Raw genomic sequence first — 19498 nt, 5'->3', positions numbered from 1 at the left:
ACAGGAGTGGGTCCAGGGACGGGCTACCTCCCTAACCTCTGACCCCTGTCAGACAGGAGTGGGTCCAGGGACAGGCTACCTCCCTAACATCTGACCCCTGTCAGACTTGAGTGGGTCCAGGGACGGGCTACCTCCCTAACCTCTGACCCCTGTCAGACAGGAGTGTGTCCCAGGGATGGGCTACCTCCCTAAACCCTGTCAGACAGGAGTGGGTCCAGGGATGGGCTACCTCCCTAACCTCTGACCCCTCAGACAGACAGGAGGCTACCTCCCTAAACCCTGTCAGACAGGAGTGGGTCCAGGGACGGGCTACCTCCCTAACCTCTGACCCCTGTCAGACAGGAGTGTGTCCCAGGGACAGGCTACCTCCCTAACCCCTGTCAGACAGGAGTGGGTCCAGGGACGGGCTACCTCCCTAACCTCTGACCCCTGTCAGACAGGAGTGTGTCCCAGGGATGGGCTACCTCCCTAAACCCTGTCAGACAGGAGTGGGTCCAGGGATGGGCTACCTCCCTAACCTCTAACCCCTGTCAGACAGGAGTGTGTCCCAGGGACGGGCTACCTCCCTAAACCCTGTCAGACAGGAGTGGGTCCAGGGACGGGCTACCTCCCTAACCTCTGACCCCTGTCAGACAGGAGTGGGTCCAGGGATGGGCTACCTCCCTAAACCCTGTCAGACAGGAGTGTGTCCCAGGGACGGGCTACCTCCCTAAACCCTGTCAGACAGGAGTGGGTCCAGGGACGGGCTACCTCCCTAACCTCTGACCCCTATCAGACAGGAGTGGGTCCATGGGGGATCCTGTGGGAGAGACCCCAGTCCTCTCCTGACAGTAGAACTGTCCTATAGGTAGAAGCTGTCTCCTCAGAGACCCTATTATAGAAGCCTCACAGTGTCCTATACAATGTCATAAAATGGTTCCTACTACTGGTGGTTAAGGCCAGTAAGTCTTAAGTACTAAGATATTAATAATATTTGTTGCCTGTTGTCACGGCGATTCATTGTTCTATATCATTTCCAGTATTATTTTGACATATAAAATGGTAGAAAGTGACCAATTGATGTAGTGAGTGTGTGAATACAACAATACTGCCCTCTACAGGGCAGATGTAGGCCAACGGTTTAATCAAAACCAAAACGTAGTTTCCATCACTTGACACGAACAGGATAAGTGTTTTAAAACCGATAACATTCCCTTCCTTTGTAACCACAATCAGGAACATTAGGAACAAAAACATTAGAACTGACTTTATTTACAGTGAAGGTATCCTAATATTTACATATTTCAGATTTTTGGACTTTACAAATATTTCACAAAACTACACAGACATAAACACATATATTCCCTCATCATCTTCTCTGGAATAAAATAGAAGTAAAAAAAAACGCTTTGATGGCAGAGAGACAAGGTAGTTATGGTGACAGTAGTTTGGAGAAATGGATGACAAAAAGCTGTGTGGAAGCCTTGTTTTAAAAGCTGTGTGGAAGCCTTGTTTTAAAAGCTGTGTGGAAGCCTTGTTTTAAAAGCTGTGTGGAAGCCTTGTTTTAAAAGCTGTGTGGGAGGGGAACATTATTTTAAGATGAAATGAGAGCAAACACAGTGTCCAAAATAGCACCCTATTCCCTACATAGGGCTCTGGTCCAAAGTAGTGCACTATCGGGTGACATTTGGGATGCAGAATATTGTAAGCTACGATGTCCTGGTTGTGGTGATGTTCCCATGGAGAGACAGACATGCTGAGAGTGTCTTCTTCCTGGTTGTGGTTAGGTCTGGTCCTATCAGGTAGAGACATAGCTGGGGTCTCTTCCTGGTTGTGGTTAGGTCAGGTCCTATCAGGTAGAGACAGATCTAGGGTCTCTTCCTGGTCGGGGTTAGGTCTGGTCCTATCAGGTAGAGACAGAGCTAGGGTCTCTTCCTGGTTGGGGTTAGGTCTGGTCCTATCAGGTAGAGACAGAGCTAGGGTCTCTTCCTGGTCGGGGTTAGGTCTGGTCTTATCAGGTAGAGACAGATCTAGGGTCTCTTCCTGGTTGTGGTTAGGTCTGGTCCTATCAGGTAGAGACAGATCTAGGGTCTCTTCCTGGTTGTGGTTAGGTCTGGTCCTATCAGGTAGAGACAGATCTAGGGTCTCTTCCTGGTCGGGGTTAGGTCTGGTCCTATCAAGTAGAGACAGAGCTAGGGTCTCTTCTTGGTTGTGGTTAGGTCTGGTCCTATCAGGTAGAGACAGATCTAGGGTCTCTGGGGGGGAGGAAGCAGTTCCATCTTTACTGCTGGGCGCCGGCTCTACAAACCCACTGAAAAAAGAGACACATTCTGTACAATTAAATTTAACTGCACTGGACAGAGAATTCCAATTCAACTGCCCTGGACAGAGAATTCCAATTCAACTGCACTGGACAGAGAATTCCAATTTAACTGCCCTGGACAGAGAATTCCAATTCAACTGTAATCATATAATGTCACCCTTTCTGTTAGGTTTGACTTTTACATACATTGTGCGTGTGTGCATGTGTGTGTGTGCATGTGTGTGTGTGTTTGTGTGTGTGTCTAATGTTTGTGTGTGTGTCTGTTTGTGTGTGTGTGTGTGTGTGTGTGTGTGTGTGTGTGTGTGTTTGTGTGTGTGTCTAATGTTTGTGTGTGTGTCTGTTTTGTGTGTGTGTGTGTGTGTGCTTGTGAGGCCTACCTCCTTAACAGAGTCGGAGTCACAGGACTCCTTGCGGCTGGTCTCTAACAGGTCCTCCTGGGAGTGGAAGCGTTGCAGTGTGCAGCCACAGCGCAGCACGGCCTGGGACACAGAGTAATGGGTTCTACCTGAGGCGCAGGCCTCTATCTGGGACACCCCCAGCTCCGACTGCAGGAAGAGGTGCAGACAGCTGTCTGACAGGAGCAGATTACTCTCCAGGGTCCTGGCATGAAAGACCAATGAAACTCTGGTACTAAACCAACAGACCCATAAATACAAATGGATATTCATGGGTCTGTTGATTTGTTTAACATTGTTTAAAAATAGAGCCTATTACAGCGTCTTTTGTTCACTACCGCCAGAAAAACAGAGGAAGCACAACCTAGTGCAGCAATGAGGAGGCATATGTGTAAGAAATGTTTAGTAGGCCTTTAACCTATGAGTATAACTGTTGTTTTTCTAGTATTTTTTTAGAACATTTTTTCTTGTTATTATTTGTAATGTTTGTTAGGACACTCACAGTTCAAGGAACTTCTGGAGGCCCTTCATCCTGTCTGTGATCTGCTGGGCGTTGTTCAGGCTAAAGAAAGGGTTCTTAGGTGGTAGTTCAGGCAGCTGGACCCTGGAAATGGACACAATCAAATCAAAACACACTAAAAGGGGCAATCTGGGATTTGTACATCTATTTTTTGGACTGTTTAATTAATTATATATAGTCATCGATTCTTAAAGAATATAAAATAATTGGCACCTTTTTTAACAGCTACTAGCTAGAGACACAAGACATGTGGAATTACTTTCTTTGTGTACATTTGTTAAATGTGTCCCCAGCTATCTTAGGTCAATATGCTACACATACAGAGTATGCTATCCTCCTATGAATACCCACATGAGTAGGGAGTTAGCCTGTAGTTTCTGCCGGAGCCATACGAAGTCACGGTACCTTCTCCTCACACAGGACATCTTCTTAGTGAAGCAGAGACTGTTGGTCTGAGCAGAGACAACAGCAGTTTAACACGGATATTCCATCATCCGTATGAACAGGTGGAGAAAACTACAACAGACCCTTACCTTAACCTAATAGCTTTAACCTCAATTTAACCAATTTGGAAATTAAATATTGGTTTGCACGTCAGCCATCTCCTTCATTTTCCCCCACTGTCTCAGGACATCATACTTACATGTATACAGATTTCATAGTCCATGTGGGCATGCCAGAAGTCCTTCTTCTGAATCCGAGGATCCCGAACCCAGACACTGATAAACTGCTCCATGGGGGGGAGAGGAGAGAGACTGAGGAGGTAAGGAGAGAGACTGAGCCACACTTAACTAAACTGTGGATGAGAAGTGAGAATATACGGTCTGAGGTAAAGATGGAAGTTTTACAGGACAGAAATACAGGAAGTGCAAACATTGACTCACTCCAACTCTACAGATGTAGGATCTTAATTTGATCACTCTTTTGTTGCTGAGCATTGTCTTCCACAGCAGGAAATGCAAACCTGTATTGTTTTTTAGTTTTACAAAGGCTTCTAAAGTTTGTAATTTCCACTTTGAAATTTCAGACTTGATTTGCCCAAAGTAAAAATGTATCAACCCTACAAAACTGTCCATTCCTTATAATCCACATAATAATGAACATTTCCTGTTTCTGCAGGAGCTGCCTCAAATTAAGATCCTACATCTGTTTACCCTGTGGCTTTTACAGGTTGGTCCAGTTTATTTTACTGTGCCGCAGAGTGAAAGCAGAAGTAGCGCTGGTCTCTCTCTTACACATCTGATTTGGCGTTTACAGCATGTTTTCAAGAGGAGTGAAACATCTGTAGATCTGTAGATTTCTAACCACAGTACTGTCCAGCTAGTTCAACCTACAGAACCAGGAAGAGACCCCCACACCGACCCTCACTGGGCAACATTACCCACAGTACTGTCCAGCTAGTTCAACCTACTGAACCAGGAAGAGACCCCACACCGACCCTCACTGGGCAACATTACCCACAGTACTGTCCAGCTAGTTCAACCTACTGAACCAGGAACAGACCCCCACACCGACCCTCACTGGGCAACATTACCCACAGTACTGTCCAGCTAGTTCAACCTACTGAACCAGGAAGAGACCCCCACACCGACCCTCACTGGGCAACATTACCTACAGTACTGTCCAGCTATTTCAACCTACTGAACCAGGAAGAGACGCCCTCACCGACCCTCACTGGGCAACATTACCCACAGTACTGTCCAGCTAGTTCAACCTACTGAACCAGGAAGAGACCCCCACACCGACCCTCACTGGGCAACATTACCCACAGTACTATTACATGATACACTGAAAACGATATCTAAAATCTCAGACACACATAGACTTCCCATCAAATTGATTGATAAAAAACTCCAGTCGTACCTGGAACACAAGGTTGTCAATTCCTTCTCTCAATGCTTCAAGTTCAGATCCCGATCAGATCAAATCCACGGTGGACTGGGGAATGAATGGTATGTTCTGAGAGAACAGCTGATCCCTCTTTATTATGGACAAACAGGTCTGAAGGTTTCCAAACAGTCACAGGACAGAGGATTGAGGAACACCTTGTGCTGCTTCCATAAATCTCTGATATAAAACATGTGATATTGTGTACCATATAAGGTAACGGAGACATTCCGTCTGTATTTGTTGTTGGTCTGTTGGACCGTCTGACCTGGAAGTACCTAATAAAACACTATACAACCCTAGGATCAGGATCGTAACAACAATGACCGTGATAGAACCCTATACAACCCGAGGATCAGGATCGTAACAACAATGACCGTGATAGAACCCTATACAACCCGAGGATCAGGATCGTAACAACAATGACTGTGATAGAACCCTATACAACCCTAGGATCAGGATCGTAACAACAATGACTGTGATAGAACCCTATACAACCCTAGGATCAGGATCGTAACAACAATGACTGTGATAGAACCCTATACAACCCTAGGATCGGGATCGTAACGACAATGACCGTGATAGAACCCTATACAACCCTCGGATCAGGATCGTAACAACAATGACCGTGATAGAACCCTATACAACCCGAGGATCAGGATCGTAACAACAATGACCGTGATAGAACCCTATACAACCCGAGGACCAGGATCGTAACAACAATGACCGTGATAGAACCCTATACAACCCGAGGATCAGGATCGTAACGACAATGACCGTGATAGAACCCTATACAACCCTAGGATCAGGATCATAACAACAATGACCGTGATAGAACCCTAAACAACCCTAGGATCGGGATCGTAACGACAATGACCGTGATAGAACCCTATACAACCCGAGGATCAGGATCATAACAACAATGACCGTGATAGAACCCTATACAACCCGAGGATCAGGATCGTAACAACAATGACCGTGATAGAACCCTATACAACCCGAGGATAGAACCGCTGCTCTGTTGTCTAGTAAAACAGTGTGTAGTAACCAGCACTGCCTCTTGACCTGGACCACATTTGCAATGTCACTGTGTGTTTGTATGTGACACTGCAATGCTCGTTCTGCTGAGCTTCCTCGTTTGAATCCCATTTCATAGAGGTCTTGATCACACCTGGAAGTCACAGGTGTGTCGGTGTGTGTCACATAGTACAAATACAACTGTCATGTCTCTATGGCTGTATGTCTTTCTCTGGTCACCAAATCTACTGAACAACGTCTTACTGTAGCTTATAAGGTACCATCTTGTTAAGGTACAATCTGAAATAATTGCTGCTGTACAATGGTCATTGAATGAATGCTATATTGTCATTGATTGTGGAAGAATATAATGTATAAATGCAGTCTCAGTACAACTGTCCCAGGAGCGTGAGTGTTTTAATCTGTTGTTTGTGTTTGTTGTCATTCAGTATTTGTTCATGTGGATGATCTGAGAAACAGGACATTAAAGGCTCCCAGGGTGACAGATACCTTTATTCACAGGCAGACACTTCACAGGTCAAAGGTCAACAGGTACAGTGACTCATTCAAAGGCAGCCCAGAACAAAAGGTTCAACAGAATGGCAGTCTCAAATGGCAGACCATTCACTATATAGTGCACTACAAAGGAAGTAGGGTTCTGTTTGGGATGCAGACATTGTCCCATAACATTCCAGTCATGGGAGAGGTGCACAATGAATACAGTGTCAGTCATTTTTGTCTACGGACTGGAGTTTGTCCTGAACATATATAACTCTGGGCCCCTTAACAAAACAATGATTTATCTGTAACAAATACAGGTTGGTGGATAAATATTTGGTTAAGAGTTGCTGAGAACAATCAGTGACTGGGTCAAATTAACATAATCACATCAGATATACTTTTTTCATATGTGACGTCACATTTTGATCAGAGTAACTCATCAAATCCTCATGGTCACTAATAGAACCCCTCTACATTAAACAGTATACCGTCTACTATCATGTTCTACATTAAACAGTATACCGTCTACTATCATGTTCTACATTAAACAGTATACCGTCTACTATCATGTTCTACATTAAACAGTATACCGTCTACTATCATGTTCTACAGTATACCGTCTACTATCATGTTCTACATTAAACAGTATACCGTCTACTATCATGTTCTACATTAAACAGTATACCGTCTACTATCATGTTCCACATTAAACAGTATACCGTCTACTATCATGTTCTACATTAACCAGCATACCGTCTACTATCATGTTCTACATTAAACAGTATACCGTCTACTATCATGTTCTACATTAAACAGTATACCGTCTACTATCATGTTCTACATTAAACAGTATACCGTCTACTATCATGTTCTACAGTATACCGTCTACTATCATGTTCTACATTAAACAGTATACCGTCTACTATCATGTTCCACATTAAACAGTATACCGTCTACTATCATGTTCTACATTAAACAGCATACCGTCAGTCTACTATCATTCAACACTTTTCTACATTTGTCAGTAAACTAAATGTAACACATTTATCAACTTTGAATCGCACACACACACACACACACAAAAAGTACAATATCAAGGATTGTGGCAAAAAATAAAAAGTGCAGATATCATATTAGGTGGCCAGTAGTTATCTATTGAGTGTAATGCACAGTGAACCCAATACTATACAATATTACTATACCTAATAAAACAACAGTCATCTCACAGTGAACCCATTACTATACAAGGTAAGTATCCTCCCTAATAAAACCACAGACATCTCACAGTGAACCCATTACTATACAAGGTAAGTATCCTACCTAATAAAACCACAGACATCTCACAGTGGAAGAGCCGGAGGGAGAGCCTTGTGGCCAAGGTGCCCCGGAGGCAGAACATACAAGAAACTAAATCTAGTACTAAACTCCAATACAATCACATGGGGTTCTACGACCACAGTATCAGTAGTCAAACAGAACACAGTGTCCACAGTGATTCAGTCTGCTGCAGTACATGAAGACACTGGGAAAGGAATGCTAAGGGTTAGTTTCAACTCTTCAAACGTAGTGTACACACATCCAGTCACTTTTAAGTGCTGGATCCCAAAAAACAAAGGCATGTTATCCAGAGAGATACTCGCACACTTCGTCAGGCTTTGACAAAGAGCTTCGGGTTGAAAGGTTGTACAATAGACTGAGGGGAGAATTCATCAGGCTGTCTGCCTTCATTTCATTAGTTTCAACTCAATCAGGGCCACAGAGAGAGATAGACGTCTCTGTGAACGGTTCTGAACTCCACCACACGCTGCACTACACCCCGAAGGCATTGTGACCTCACAGCACCACAGGAAGCAGGAAGACCCCGTAGAGGGCTTCTACACCTGTCACGATGACTCAATCTACCTGCAGCAGGACATCGTTTCACACACTGTGCTTTTAATGTCAGCTCAAGGAGGACCTTGGTTCGCTGGAGGAGAAATTAACCTATGAGATGCCTACAGATGCTTGTCAGTTCACATCCCTACTTGTGTACTCACATGCACACACACACACTCTACGACACACACACATCCTTTACTGGTCCTCTTCCCCAGAGTGCCAGGTGAGTTTGTCCTCGTAGAAGGCTACAACCACCTCAGGATACCTGGCGCTGGCCTCCCTGGCTGACAACAGGGCCACCTCGTCACGGTTCTTCCTGTACAGACACACAGGGATACAAGCCATTATTACAACCATTACACCGTCTCTATGACATATTATTACATAGATAATATCTGTACACATGTAAAGAGAGATGGAGACAACGGGGAGGGGGGGGGGCAGAGCACGTCATTATAACTACTCTGGTGCTGTTCGTTCTGTTTGTCAGAGCACATCATTATAACTACTCTGGTGCTGTTCGTTCTGTTTGTCATAGCACATCATTATAACTACTCTGGTGCTGTTCGTTCTGATTGTCAGAGCACATCATTATAACTACTCTGGTGCTGTTCGTTCTGATTGTCAGAGCACATCATTATAACTACTCTGGTGCTGTTCTTTCTGTTTGCCAGAGCACATCATTATAACTACTCTGGTGCTGTTCGTTCTGATTGTCAGAGCACATCATTATAACTACTCTGGTGCTGTTCGTTCTGATTGTCAGAGCACATCATTATAACTACTCTGGTGCTGTTCGTTCTGATTGTCAGAGCACATCATTATAACTACTCTGGTGCTGTTCGTTCTGATTGTCAGAGCACATCATTATAACTACTCTGGTGCTGTTCTTTCTGTTTGCCATAGCACATCATTATAACTACTCTGGTGCTGTTCGTTCTGATTGTCAGAGCACATCATTATAACTACTCTGGTGCTGTTCGTTCTGATTGTCAGAGCACATCATTATAACTACTCTGGTGCTGTTCGTTCTGATTGTCAGAGCACATCATTATAACTACTCTGGTGCTGTTCGTTCTGATTGTCATAGCACATCATTATAACTACTCTGGTGCTGTTCTTTCTGTTTGTCAGAGCACATCATTATAACTACTCTGGTGCTGTTGCACAATCAAAAGTCTTTCCCAGAAATGACTAGTATGTTTGAGGAATGTAGCCTACACTAGTATGTTGCTGCCTGGCATACAGTCAGGAAGACAAGAGGAACCAGTTGTGTGACAAGAGAGTTTTTACTCTAAAAACAACCTCTGAATGTTGGTGTTAGTTGGTGTTTGTTGCAGTTTGTTGTGGCAGTATGGAAGTGGTTAACTCTACCATTTGATGAGGAACATGAGTTCTCCGTGTCTGTCTGTGGAGCCGATGATGCGTTCAGGTTCCAGGGGACACGTGAGGGCAGAAGGAGAATCCTGGTCAGCAGGTTCCAGGAGGTCATTATGTCTCTGCTCGCTGTACACCTGCTGGGAGGACAACACAACACAGCTGACCAGTCAGGGGGATTGACTCGGTACTGGTACCCCCTGTATATAGCCTCCACATTGACTCTGTACCGGTACCCCCTGTATATAGCCTCCACATTGACTCAGTACCGGTACCCCCTGTATATAGCCTCCACATTGACTCTGTACTGGTACCCCCTGTATATAGCCTCCACATTGACTTGGTACCGGTACCCCCTGTATATAGCCTCCACATTGACTCTGTACCGGTACCTCCTGTATATAGCCTCCACATTGACTCTGTACCGGTACCCCCTGTATATAGCCTCCACATTGACTCTGTTCCGGTACCCCCTGTATATAGCCTCCACATTGATTCTGTCCTGTGTGAACCCCCTGTATATAGCTTCCACATTGACTCTGTTCGGTACCCCCTGTATATAGCCTCCACATTGACTCTGCCCCGGTACCCCTGTATATAGCCTCCACATTGACTCTGTACCGGTACCTCCTGTATATAGCCTCCACATTGACTCTGTACCGGTACCCCCTGTATATAGCCTCCACATTGACTCTGTACCGGTACCCCCTGTCCAGTTTCAACTGTATATAGCCTCCACATTGACTCTGTACCGGTACCCCCTGTATATAGCTTCCACATTGACTCTGGCCGGTACCCCCTGTTATATAGCCTCCACATTGACTCTGTACCGGTGGCCCCTGTATATAGCCTCCACATTGACTCTGTACCGGTTCCCCCTGTATATAGCCTCCACATTGACTCTGTTCCGGTACCCCCTGTATATAGCCTCCACATTGATTCTGTTTGGGGTTTTACCCCCTGTATATAGCCTCCACATTGACTCTGTACCGGTACCCCTGTATATAGCCTCCACATTGACTCTGTACCGGTACCCCCTGTATATAGCCTCCACATTGACTCTGTTCCGGTACCCCCTGTATATAGCCTCCACATTGACTCTGTACCGGTACCCCTGTATATAGCCTCCACATTGACTCTGTACCGGTACCCCCTGTATATAGCCTCCACATTGATTCTGTACCGGTACCCCCTGTATATAGCCTCCACATTGACTCTGTACCGGTACCCCCTGTATATAGCCTCCACATTGACTCTGTACCGGTACCCCCTGTATATAGCCTCCACATTGACTCTGTACCGGTACCCCTGTATATAGCCTCCACATTGACTCTGTACCGGTACCCCCTGTATATAGCCTCCACATTGATTCTGTACCGGTACCCCTGTATATAGCCTCCACATTGATTCTGTACCGGTACCCCCTGTATATAGCCTCCACATTGACTCTGTTCCGGTACCCCCTGTATATAGCCTCGTCATTGTTATTTTATTTTGCTGCTTTTTATTTGATTTTTTACTTTAGTTTATTTAGTAAATCTTTTTTTTACTCTATTTCTTGAACTGCATTGTTAGTTAAGGGCTTGTAGGTAAGCAGCTCCCTGTTATGTCAACACCTGTTGTATTGTTAGAGGAGTGTTACAACACAACAGACCTGTCAGAGTGATCTCCTGTTGTGATGAGTTAGAGGAGCGTTCATCTAATCATCTAAGGCAACGACTCTCTCCCCGTCTCAATATTAAATAGAGATAAGCGACACTGCACATGCTGAACAAAGATTTTTTGCTCAGGTGTTATAGACATTTTGTTTGTAATTTAGTCAAAGGGTTTTTGAATCACTCTATTGTACTATGTGGAAGCTCAGTGCCAGGCGTGGAAAGTGGAAACATTGACTCCAAGGGAACAATGAAACATGTGTATATCTGGAACAGAATGTCTGGATTTCATTCTGGAATTAGAATGCCTCCTTCCTGGTTCTATTCCTATATCAGTCTACTGAGGTAACTTTTCCACATTACTCTGGAGCATTTATCATAATATAACAGATATGTATTTTTGGGTACCAGTATTCTTACTCTATTCCATGATCATATAGTAATAGACCTACATACACACACTGATCTACAGACCAGTCTTCTACTGGCATTAATAAACACACTGATCTACAGACCAGTCTTCTACTGGCATTAATACACACACTGATCTACAGACCAGTCTTCTACTGACATTAATAAACACTGATCTACAGACCAGTCTTCTACTGACATTAATAAACACACTGATCTACAGACCAGTCTTCTACTGACATTAATAAACACACTGATCTACAGACCAGTCTTCTACTGACATTAATAAACACACTGATCTACAGACCAGTCTTCTACTGACATTAATAAACACACTGATCTACAGACCAGTCTTCTACTGACATTAATAAACACACTGATCTACAGACCAGTCTTCTACTGGCATTAATAAACACACTGATCTACAGACCAGTCTCCTACTGACATTAATAAACACACTGATCTACAGACCAGTCTTCTACTGACATTAATAAACACACTGATCTACAGACCAGTCTTCTACTGACATTAATAAACACACTGATCTACAGACCAGTCTTCTACTGACATTAATAAACACACTGATCTACAGACCAGTCTTCTACTGACATTAATAAACACACTGATCTACAGACCAGTCTTCTACTGACATTAATAAACACACTGATCTACAGACCAGTCTTCTACTGACATTAATAAACACACTGATCTACAGACCAGCCTTCTACTGACATTAATAAACACTGATCTACAGACCAGTCTTCTACTGACATTAATAAACACACTGATCTACAGACCAGTCTTCTACTGACATTAATAAACACACTGATCTACAGACCAGCCTTCTACTGACATTAATAAACACTGATCTACAGACCAGTCTTCTACTGACATTAATAAACACAGTGATCTACAGACCAGTCTTCTACTGACATTAATAAACACACTGATCTACAGACCAGCCTTCTACTGACATTAATAAACACTGATCTACAGACCAGTCTTCTACTGACATTAATAAACACACTGATCTACAGACCAGTCTTCTACTGACATTAATAAACACACTGATCTACAGACCAGTCTTCTACTGACATTAATAAACACAGTGATCTACAGACCAGTCTTCTACTGACATTAATAAACACACTGATCTACAGACCAGTCTTCTACTGACATTAATAAACACACTGATCTACAGACCAGTCTTCTACTGACATTAATAAACACACTGATCTACAGACCAGTCTTCTACTGACATTAATAAACACAGTGATCTACAGACCAGTCTTCTACTGACATTAATAAACACACTGATCTACAGACCAGTCTTCTGTTGACATTAATAAACACACTGATCTACAGACCAGTCTTCTACTGACATTAATAAACACACTGATCTACAGACCAGTCTTCTACTGACATTAATAAACACACTGATCTACAGACCAGTCTTCTACTGACATTAATAAACACACTGATCTACAGACCAGTCTTCTACTGACATTAATAAACACACTGATCTACAGACCAGTCTTCTACTGACATTAATAAACACACTGATCTACAGACCAGTCTTCTACTGACATTAATAAACACACTGATCTACAGACCAGTCTTCTACTGACATTAATAAACACTGATCTACAGACAAGTCTTCTACTGACATTAATAAACACACTGATCTACAGACCAGTCTTCTACTGACATTAATAAACACACTGATCTACAGACCAGTCTTCTACTGACATTAATAAACACACTGATCTACAGACCTGATGTAGCCGACGTGTCTGTCATCCCAGATCTCAGTCACTCTGTCATCCCAGATCTCAGTCACTCTGTCATCCCAGATCTCAGTCACTCTGTCATCCCAGATCTCAGTCACTCTGTCATCCCAGATCTCAGTCACTCTGTCATCCCAGATCTCAGTCACTCTGTCATCCCAGATCTCAGTCACTCTGTCATCCCAGATCTCAGTCACTCTGTCATCCCAGATCTCAGTCACTCTGTCATCCCAGATCTCAGTCACTTTGTCATCCCAGATCTCAGTCACTATGTCATCCCAGATCTACTCTGTCATCCCAGATCTCAGTCACTCTGTCATCCCAGATCTCAGTCACTTTGTCATCCCAGATCTCAGTCACTCTGTCATCCCAGATCTCAGTCACTCTGTCATCCCAGATCTCAGTCACTCTGTCATCCCAGATCTCAGTCACTCTGTCATCCCAGATCTCAGTCACTCTGTCATCCCAGATCTCAGTCATTCTGTCATCCCAGATCTCAGTCACTCTGTCATCCCAGATCTCAGTCACTCTGTCATCCCAGATCTCAGTCACTTTGTCATCCCAGATCTCAGTCACTATGTCATCCCAGATCTACTCTGTCATCCCAGATCTCAGTCACTCTGTCATCCCAGATCTCAGTCACTCTGTCATCCCAGATCTCAGTCACTCTGTCATCCCAGATCTCAGTCACTCTGTCATCCCAGATCTCAGTCACTCTGTCATCCCAGATCTCAGTCACTTTGTCATCCCAGATCTCAGTCACTATGTCATCCCAGATCTACTCTGTCATCCCAGATCTCAGTCACTCTGTCATCCCAGATCTCAGTCACTTTGTCATCCCAGATCTCAATCACTCTGTCATCCCAGATCTCAGTCACTCTGTCATCCCAGATCTCAGTCACTCTGTCATCCCAGATCTCAGTCACTTTGTCATCCCAGATCTCAGTCACTCTGTCATCCCAGATCTCAGTCACTCTGTCATCCCAGATCTCAGTCACTCTGTCATCCCAGATCTCAGTCACTCTGTCATCCCAGATCTCAGTCATTCTGTCATCCCAGATCTCAGTCACTCTGTCATCCCAGATCTCAGTCACTCTGTCATCCCAGATCTCAGTCACTTTGTCATCCCAGATCTCAGTCACTATGTCATCCCAGATCTACTCTGTCATCCCAGATCTCAGTCACTCTGTCATCCCAGATCTCAGTCACTCTGTCATCCCAGATCTCAGTCACTCTGTCATCCCAGATCTCAGTCACTCTGTCATCCCAGATCTCAGTCACTCTGTCATCCCAGATCTCAGTCACTCTGTCATCCCAGATCTCAGTCACTTTGTCATCCCAGATCTCAATCACTCTGTCATCCCAGATCTCAGTCACTCTGTCATCCCAGATCTCAGTCACTCTGTCATCCCAGATCTCAGTCACTTTGTCATCCCAGATCTCAGCCACTCTGTCATCCCAGATCTCAGTCACTGTCATCCCAGATCTCAGTCACTCTGTCATCCCAGATCTCAGTCACTCTGTCATCCCAGATCTCAGTCACTCTGTCATCCCAGATCTCAGTCACTTTGTCATCCCAGATCTCAGTCACTCTGTCATCCCAGATCTCAGTCACTTTGTCATCCCAGATCTCAGCCACTCTGTCATCCCAGATCTCAGTCACTCTGTCATCCCAGATCTCAGTCACTCTGTCATCCCAGATCTCAGTCACTTTGTCATCCCAGATCTCAGCCACTCACAATCTCAGTCTCCTGTTCTGCCAGTTCCTCTTTGGGGACGAGCTCTGGTTCCACCGGCCGTAGGTTCTCTTCCTCAACCTGATTCTCTCCAGACAAACAGAGGTTTCTCAGGAACTCTTCTATCAGTTCAGGACAGACCAAGTTGTCCTCTGGTTCCCAGGTGTTGTCAGCACTAGAGGCAGAAACAGTGTGAGTGTGTCTTTGGACAGCAAGCTTTTAATATTAGCCACTGAAGACATTCATGGAATTCATAGACAACTATTTTGAACTAGTTTAGGATACTACTGTAAATGTCCCAAATGGCCTCCTATTCCTTATATAGTGCACTAGTGTGTAATTATGTTTAAGAGTAATGCGTTAGGGAATATGGTGCCATTTGGGAGGCACAATGGTCTATCCAACTGTGTTGAAATGCTGTCCTTACTCAGTGAATCCTTTCCACTTCAGATAGTACTCTACTCTTCCATTGAAGACCCTTCGCTGGATGATCTTCTCAACCACAAACTCCTGGACGACTGCGGCTGCTGTTGTTGTTGTTGATAGTGTTGTTGTTGTTAAAGGTGTTGGTGTTATTATTGTTTCTGCCTTTCTCTGTTTCACATTCTGCTTTTTTCTCATTCTAACCTGCAGAGGGAAAATATATACTTCAAGTTAAGTGTAATTCAGAAAAACTATAATTCAGAAAAATGTAGTAGCCTATATAATTGTGTATTGTGAAGAGGCTATGGCTGTATTCACTCCTCATCATAAATAGTATGTCAACTCTTTCACGCAACGTTATTACAATGTAACGCGAGCACAATCTCGAGGTCCAGACAGAATATCGTCGTCATCATCATCATCATCATCATATGGTTACATTGTGACGTCTAGCAGCCTCGGGTCAAGGGGACATAGACGGATAGACTAGCGCATCGTCCTTCTACGAAACATTGTCATCGCGCGTTCTGTACACATCTACTGTCGGCTACACATCTATTCATATTTACAAATAACTATGTTTACTGCGGACTCGCTGGTGAAATTACTAGAGGCTGATGACTGATTAACGAAAACGTATTCTAGGCTACATAGATATTACTAATAAACACGTACGCTTTCAATTCAACTTTGGCTGTGACAGAAATACGCTACGATGTAGCACACGCTGGAGCACGCGGATACAAAAACAATATAAATATGTCCAGTGGTTCGTTAGATGCGTAGCCAAACGCAACAATGTTCCAGTGTCTTACAAAAACTTTTCATGAATGAGTTAAATAAAGATGGCCGCGTTGGGAGCTCGGAGGAAGTGGTTGCCAAGGGAAGAGGTCAAGTCAGTAAAACCGGGAGGAGACAATGGGACATCCGCCAATCACAGACCGATCCGCTTGTCTGCTCTGTTTACAGTGGGAATTCGCCTGGATTTACTACGGTGTCATTTTATAGTAGAATTTGGCTATACGCTCGGCTATAATGATGATTGTCGATAGCCGACGGGCACGGGGGAGAGAAGTTGCCTACACTGTTACAATAAAGTGTTTTGTAACACTATAAAACTAGTGGGAACTGAGCTGCCACCATCGTTAAGGAGATGAAACCTTAACTTTGCTTAAGGTTTGAAACACATGGGTGTAAGGGGTTATGAGACAGTTTTAAGGTGTAGCCTACTGACAAATTCACCCTAAGGTGTTCTGAAACATAACGTGGTGTGTTGTAACGCCACATAGTCAAGCGTGGTGGAACACCTTGCCAGAGACTGGGAGCGCTAACCAGGAAAAGGTTGAAAACACTATTATGATGTTTCGAGTCCTGTTTCATGCAGAATTAGATCCCTTATCTGTTGGTGTCGTTTCCTCTATGTAAAGCTCCTGAACAATATCATTGTGTTTCGAGTCCTGTCTAGTGTAAAATTAGAGTTCTGGAGTTTTCAAATTCTTTAAATGGGAGTCCATCCTCATTGTATATTCCCTGCAGTTATAAGGTCTGCTGAGAAACTCCTCATAGGTCATTCCCAAAGGTCAAATGTATGGTATTATGCTCAAACAAAGGATATGATCAAATATAGTTTGGTGAAAATACAAATGAATACGTTTGTCCAGGATAGTAATTAATGACTACAAAATACATTTTTTCCAAGATGTGATTTTGAAGCTTAGTATTTTCTTTGCAAATGATAAAATGACAACAGAACAGGAACAGGTAGTTAACATTTTAATACTGATAAAGTACGACTGTCCTAAGATCTGTAAGTTATTTATCCTTTTCATATTCTTCCAAATCAAGGTAATATGGCATTATATTTCACATTAATAGAACAAGAATACAGGCAATGACTGCTAATGTTAGCAGTAGAAATCACACAAAACTTGTACAAAACTCCAGCCCATGGCTCAATATGAAGGTCAAAAGTTGGATGCAGTAAGGTGTGGCGTGGTAGGCTAGAGCCAGAGCAGGTTCAATGATCCCTGGCTGTTTAGTGTAGCATGTAGCATATAGCATGTCACATGTAGCATGTGAGGCAAGCATCGAACAATATATAAAGCTCGTAGGCAAACAAACCAGCAGTATTAACAAAAAAACAGGCCTTCATTTGCATAAAAAAAACAAGTGCACAAAAGGCGTAAACAATGACATGTCCATTAACAACTAGATGTAACATCAACAATGAATCAAAATGGCAGTTTGACTTGTACTATAAGCATACCGTGGCCATTAGTCGCCAGAAATTCTACACAAAACCAATGTTCTTGTTGAGTGAATTCCTTTTCTGTTTCCTTCTTCAATGTAACAGAGTAACACAGTCATAATACCCATAAAACCTAGCGGTCAAACATGGAAATGGTTTCTAATAGTTTTTCCACCATTCATTTTTCCCACAGGGGATTTTAGAAACACTTCAAATGAACACAGTGACGTTTTGATAACTGTAGATCTCTCCAGGACCAGGTTTATTTTGACCCTTTTGTAGCATTATCTTGTCTCATCGCTGCAACTCCCCTACAGGCTTGGGAGAGGCAAAGGTGAATTCACCCGTCCTACGAAGCATGACCCGCCAATCCTCGCTTCTTAACGCTGGCTTAACCCGGAAGCCAACTGCACCAATGTGTCAGAGGAAACACAGTTCAACTGATGACTGAAATCAGCCTGCATGCGCCCAGCCCGCCTCAAGGAGTTGCTAGAGTGCAATGAGCCAAGTTAAGGCCCCCCGGCCAAACCCTCCTCTAACCCGGACAACACTGGGCCAATTGTGCGCAACCCTATGGGATTCCCAGTCACGGTCAGTAATAGCACAGCCTGGGATCAAACTCCAGGCTGTAGTGACACCACAACACTGCAATGCAGTGCCTCAGTCCACTACGCCACTCAGGTGGCCCCAGACAAGGTGATTTTTTTATCAATATAGTTAATATAGTTGCCTGTATCTACCCCCCAAAATTCTATGCTAATTAGCTGGTAAGGTGGCTGTCATTAAGAACTACAAATCCCATGATAATCTGGACGTGACTGACAAATCAAGGCCAAAGTAAGAATCTCTGGATTCATTTAGAGGCGAAAGAAGCGCACACCAATTTAGGCGAGGTGCTTCCTAACGGAGTAGAACACTTAAAAATAAAATAAAAGTTGCAAATAACATACCAAAAACGTGAATGGATATCATACGATCATAGATACAATGTGTCTACATAGGCCACAAACATTTACAATGAATAGCAAAATCACAACAATCACAAGAACGGCTTCAGATCAAAGTCTACGTTGATTTTTAATTTAAAGACTCTTGTTCCCTTTGGTCTCAACGTAGACTTTGACCTGAAGCCGTTCTTGTGATTGTTGTGATTTTGCTATTCATTGGAAATGTTTGTAGGCCTATGTAGACACATTGTATCAATGATCGTATGACATCCATTCATGTTTTTTGTATGTTATTTTTTATATCTGAGAATTAACCAGTGATATCAGGCCACACCCGGCCATGATTACAGACACCTGTGTGTGTCCTTTGACACTATATAAACTTGTCACCCCGCAGTGTCTGTCATTATACCC

At 43.6% G+C, this 19498-nt stretch overlaps 2 protein-coding genes across 5 annotated transcripts; both read right to left on the bottom strand.

Annotated features, from left to right (window-relative positions):
• Positions 1 to 1231: 1231 nt before the first annotated feature.
• Positions 1232 to 4090, bottom strand: snx10b (sorting nexin 10b). Of its 2 annotated transcripts, none has more exons than XM_064946743.1 (5): positions 3861 to 4090; positions 3569 to 3669; positions 3200 to 3301; positions 2686 to 2902; positions 1232 to 2292 (listed from the first exon to the last, which is right to left on the bottom strand). In XM_064946743.1, exons 1-5 carry the CDS (start codon positions 3951 to 3953, stop codon positions 1822 to 1824), a joined length of 984 nt encoding a protein of 327 aa, XP_064802815.1. In that variant the 5' UTR covers positions 3954 to 4090; the 3' UTR covers positions 1232 to 1821. The 2 variants fall into 2 exon arrangements, with proteins under 2 accessions (XP_064802815.1, XP_064802816.1); XM_064946744.1 differs by having other exon boundaries at positions 2177 to 2290; positions 2680 to 2902; positions 3861 to 4089.
• A 2526-nt stretch (positions 4091 to 6616) lies between these two features.
• Positions 6617 to 16758, bottom strand: cbx3b (chromobox homolog 3b). 3 transcript variants are annotated; one of them, XM_064946746.1, is made up of 5 exons: positions 16254 to 16758; positions 15894 to 16093; positions 15470 to 15641; positions 9875 to 10017; positions 6617 to 8816 (listed from the first exon to the last, which is right to left on the bottom strand). In XM_064946746.1, exons 2-5 carry the CDS (start codon positions 16085 to 16087, stop codon positions 8696 to 8698), a joined length of 630 nt encoding a protein of 209 aa, XP_064802818.1. In that variant the 5' UTR covers positions 16088 to 16093; positions 16254 to 16758; the 3' UTR covers positions 6617 to 8695. The 3 variants fall into 3 exon arrangements, with proteins under 3 accessions (XP_064802818.1, XP_064802819.1, XP_064802817.1); XM_064946747.1 differs by having other exon boundaries at positions 9875 to 10014; positions 16565 to 16758; XM_064946745.1 differs by having other exon boundaries at positions 16565 to 16757.
• Between the last annotated feature and the right edge of the window lie 2740 nt (positions 16759 to 19498).

This window comes from Oncorhynchus masou, chromosome 29 (genome assembly GCF_036934945.1).
Source record: "Oncorhynchus masou masou isolate Uvic2021 chromosome 29, UVic_Omas_1.1, whole genome shotgun sequence".
Lineage (NCBI taxonomy): Eukaryota > Metazoa > Chordata > Actinopteri > Salmoniformes > Salmonidae > Oncorhynchus > Oncorhynchus masou.
The sequence above is the reverse complement of the archived record's forward strand: the minus strand, read 5'-3'. Positions and strand labels throughout refer to the sequence as shown.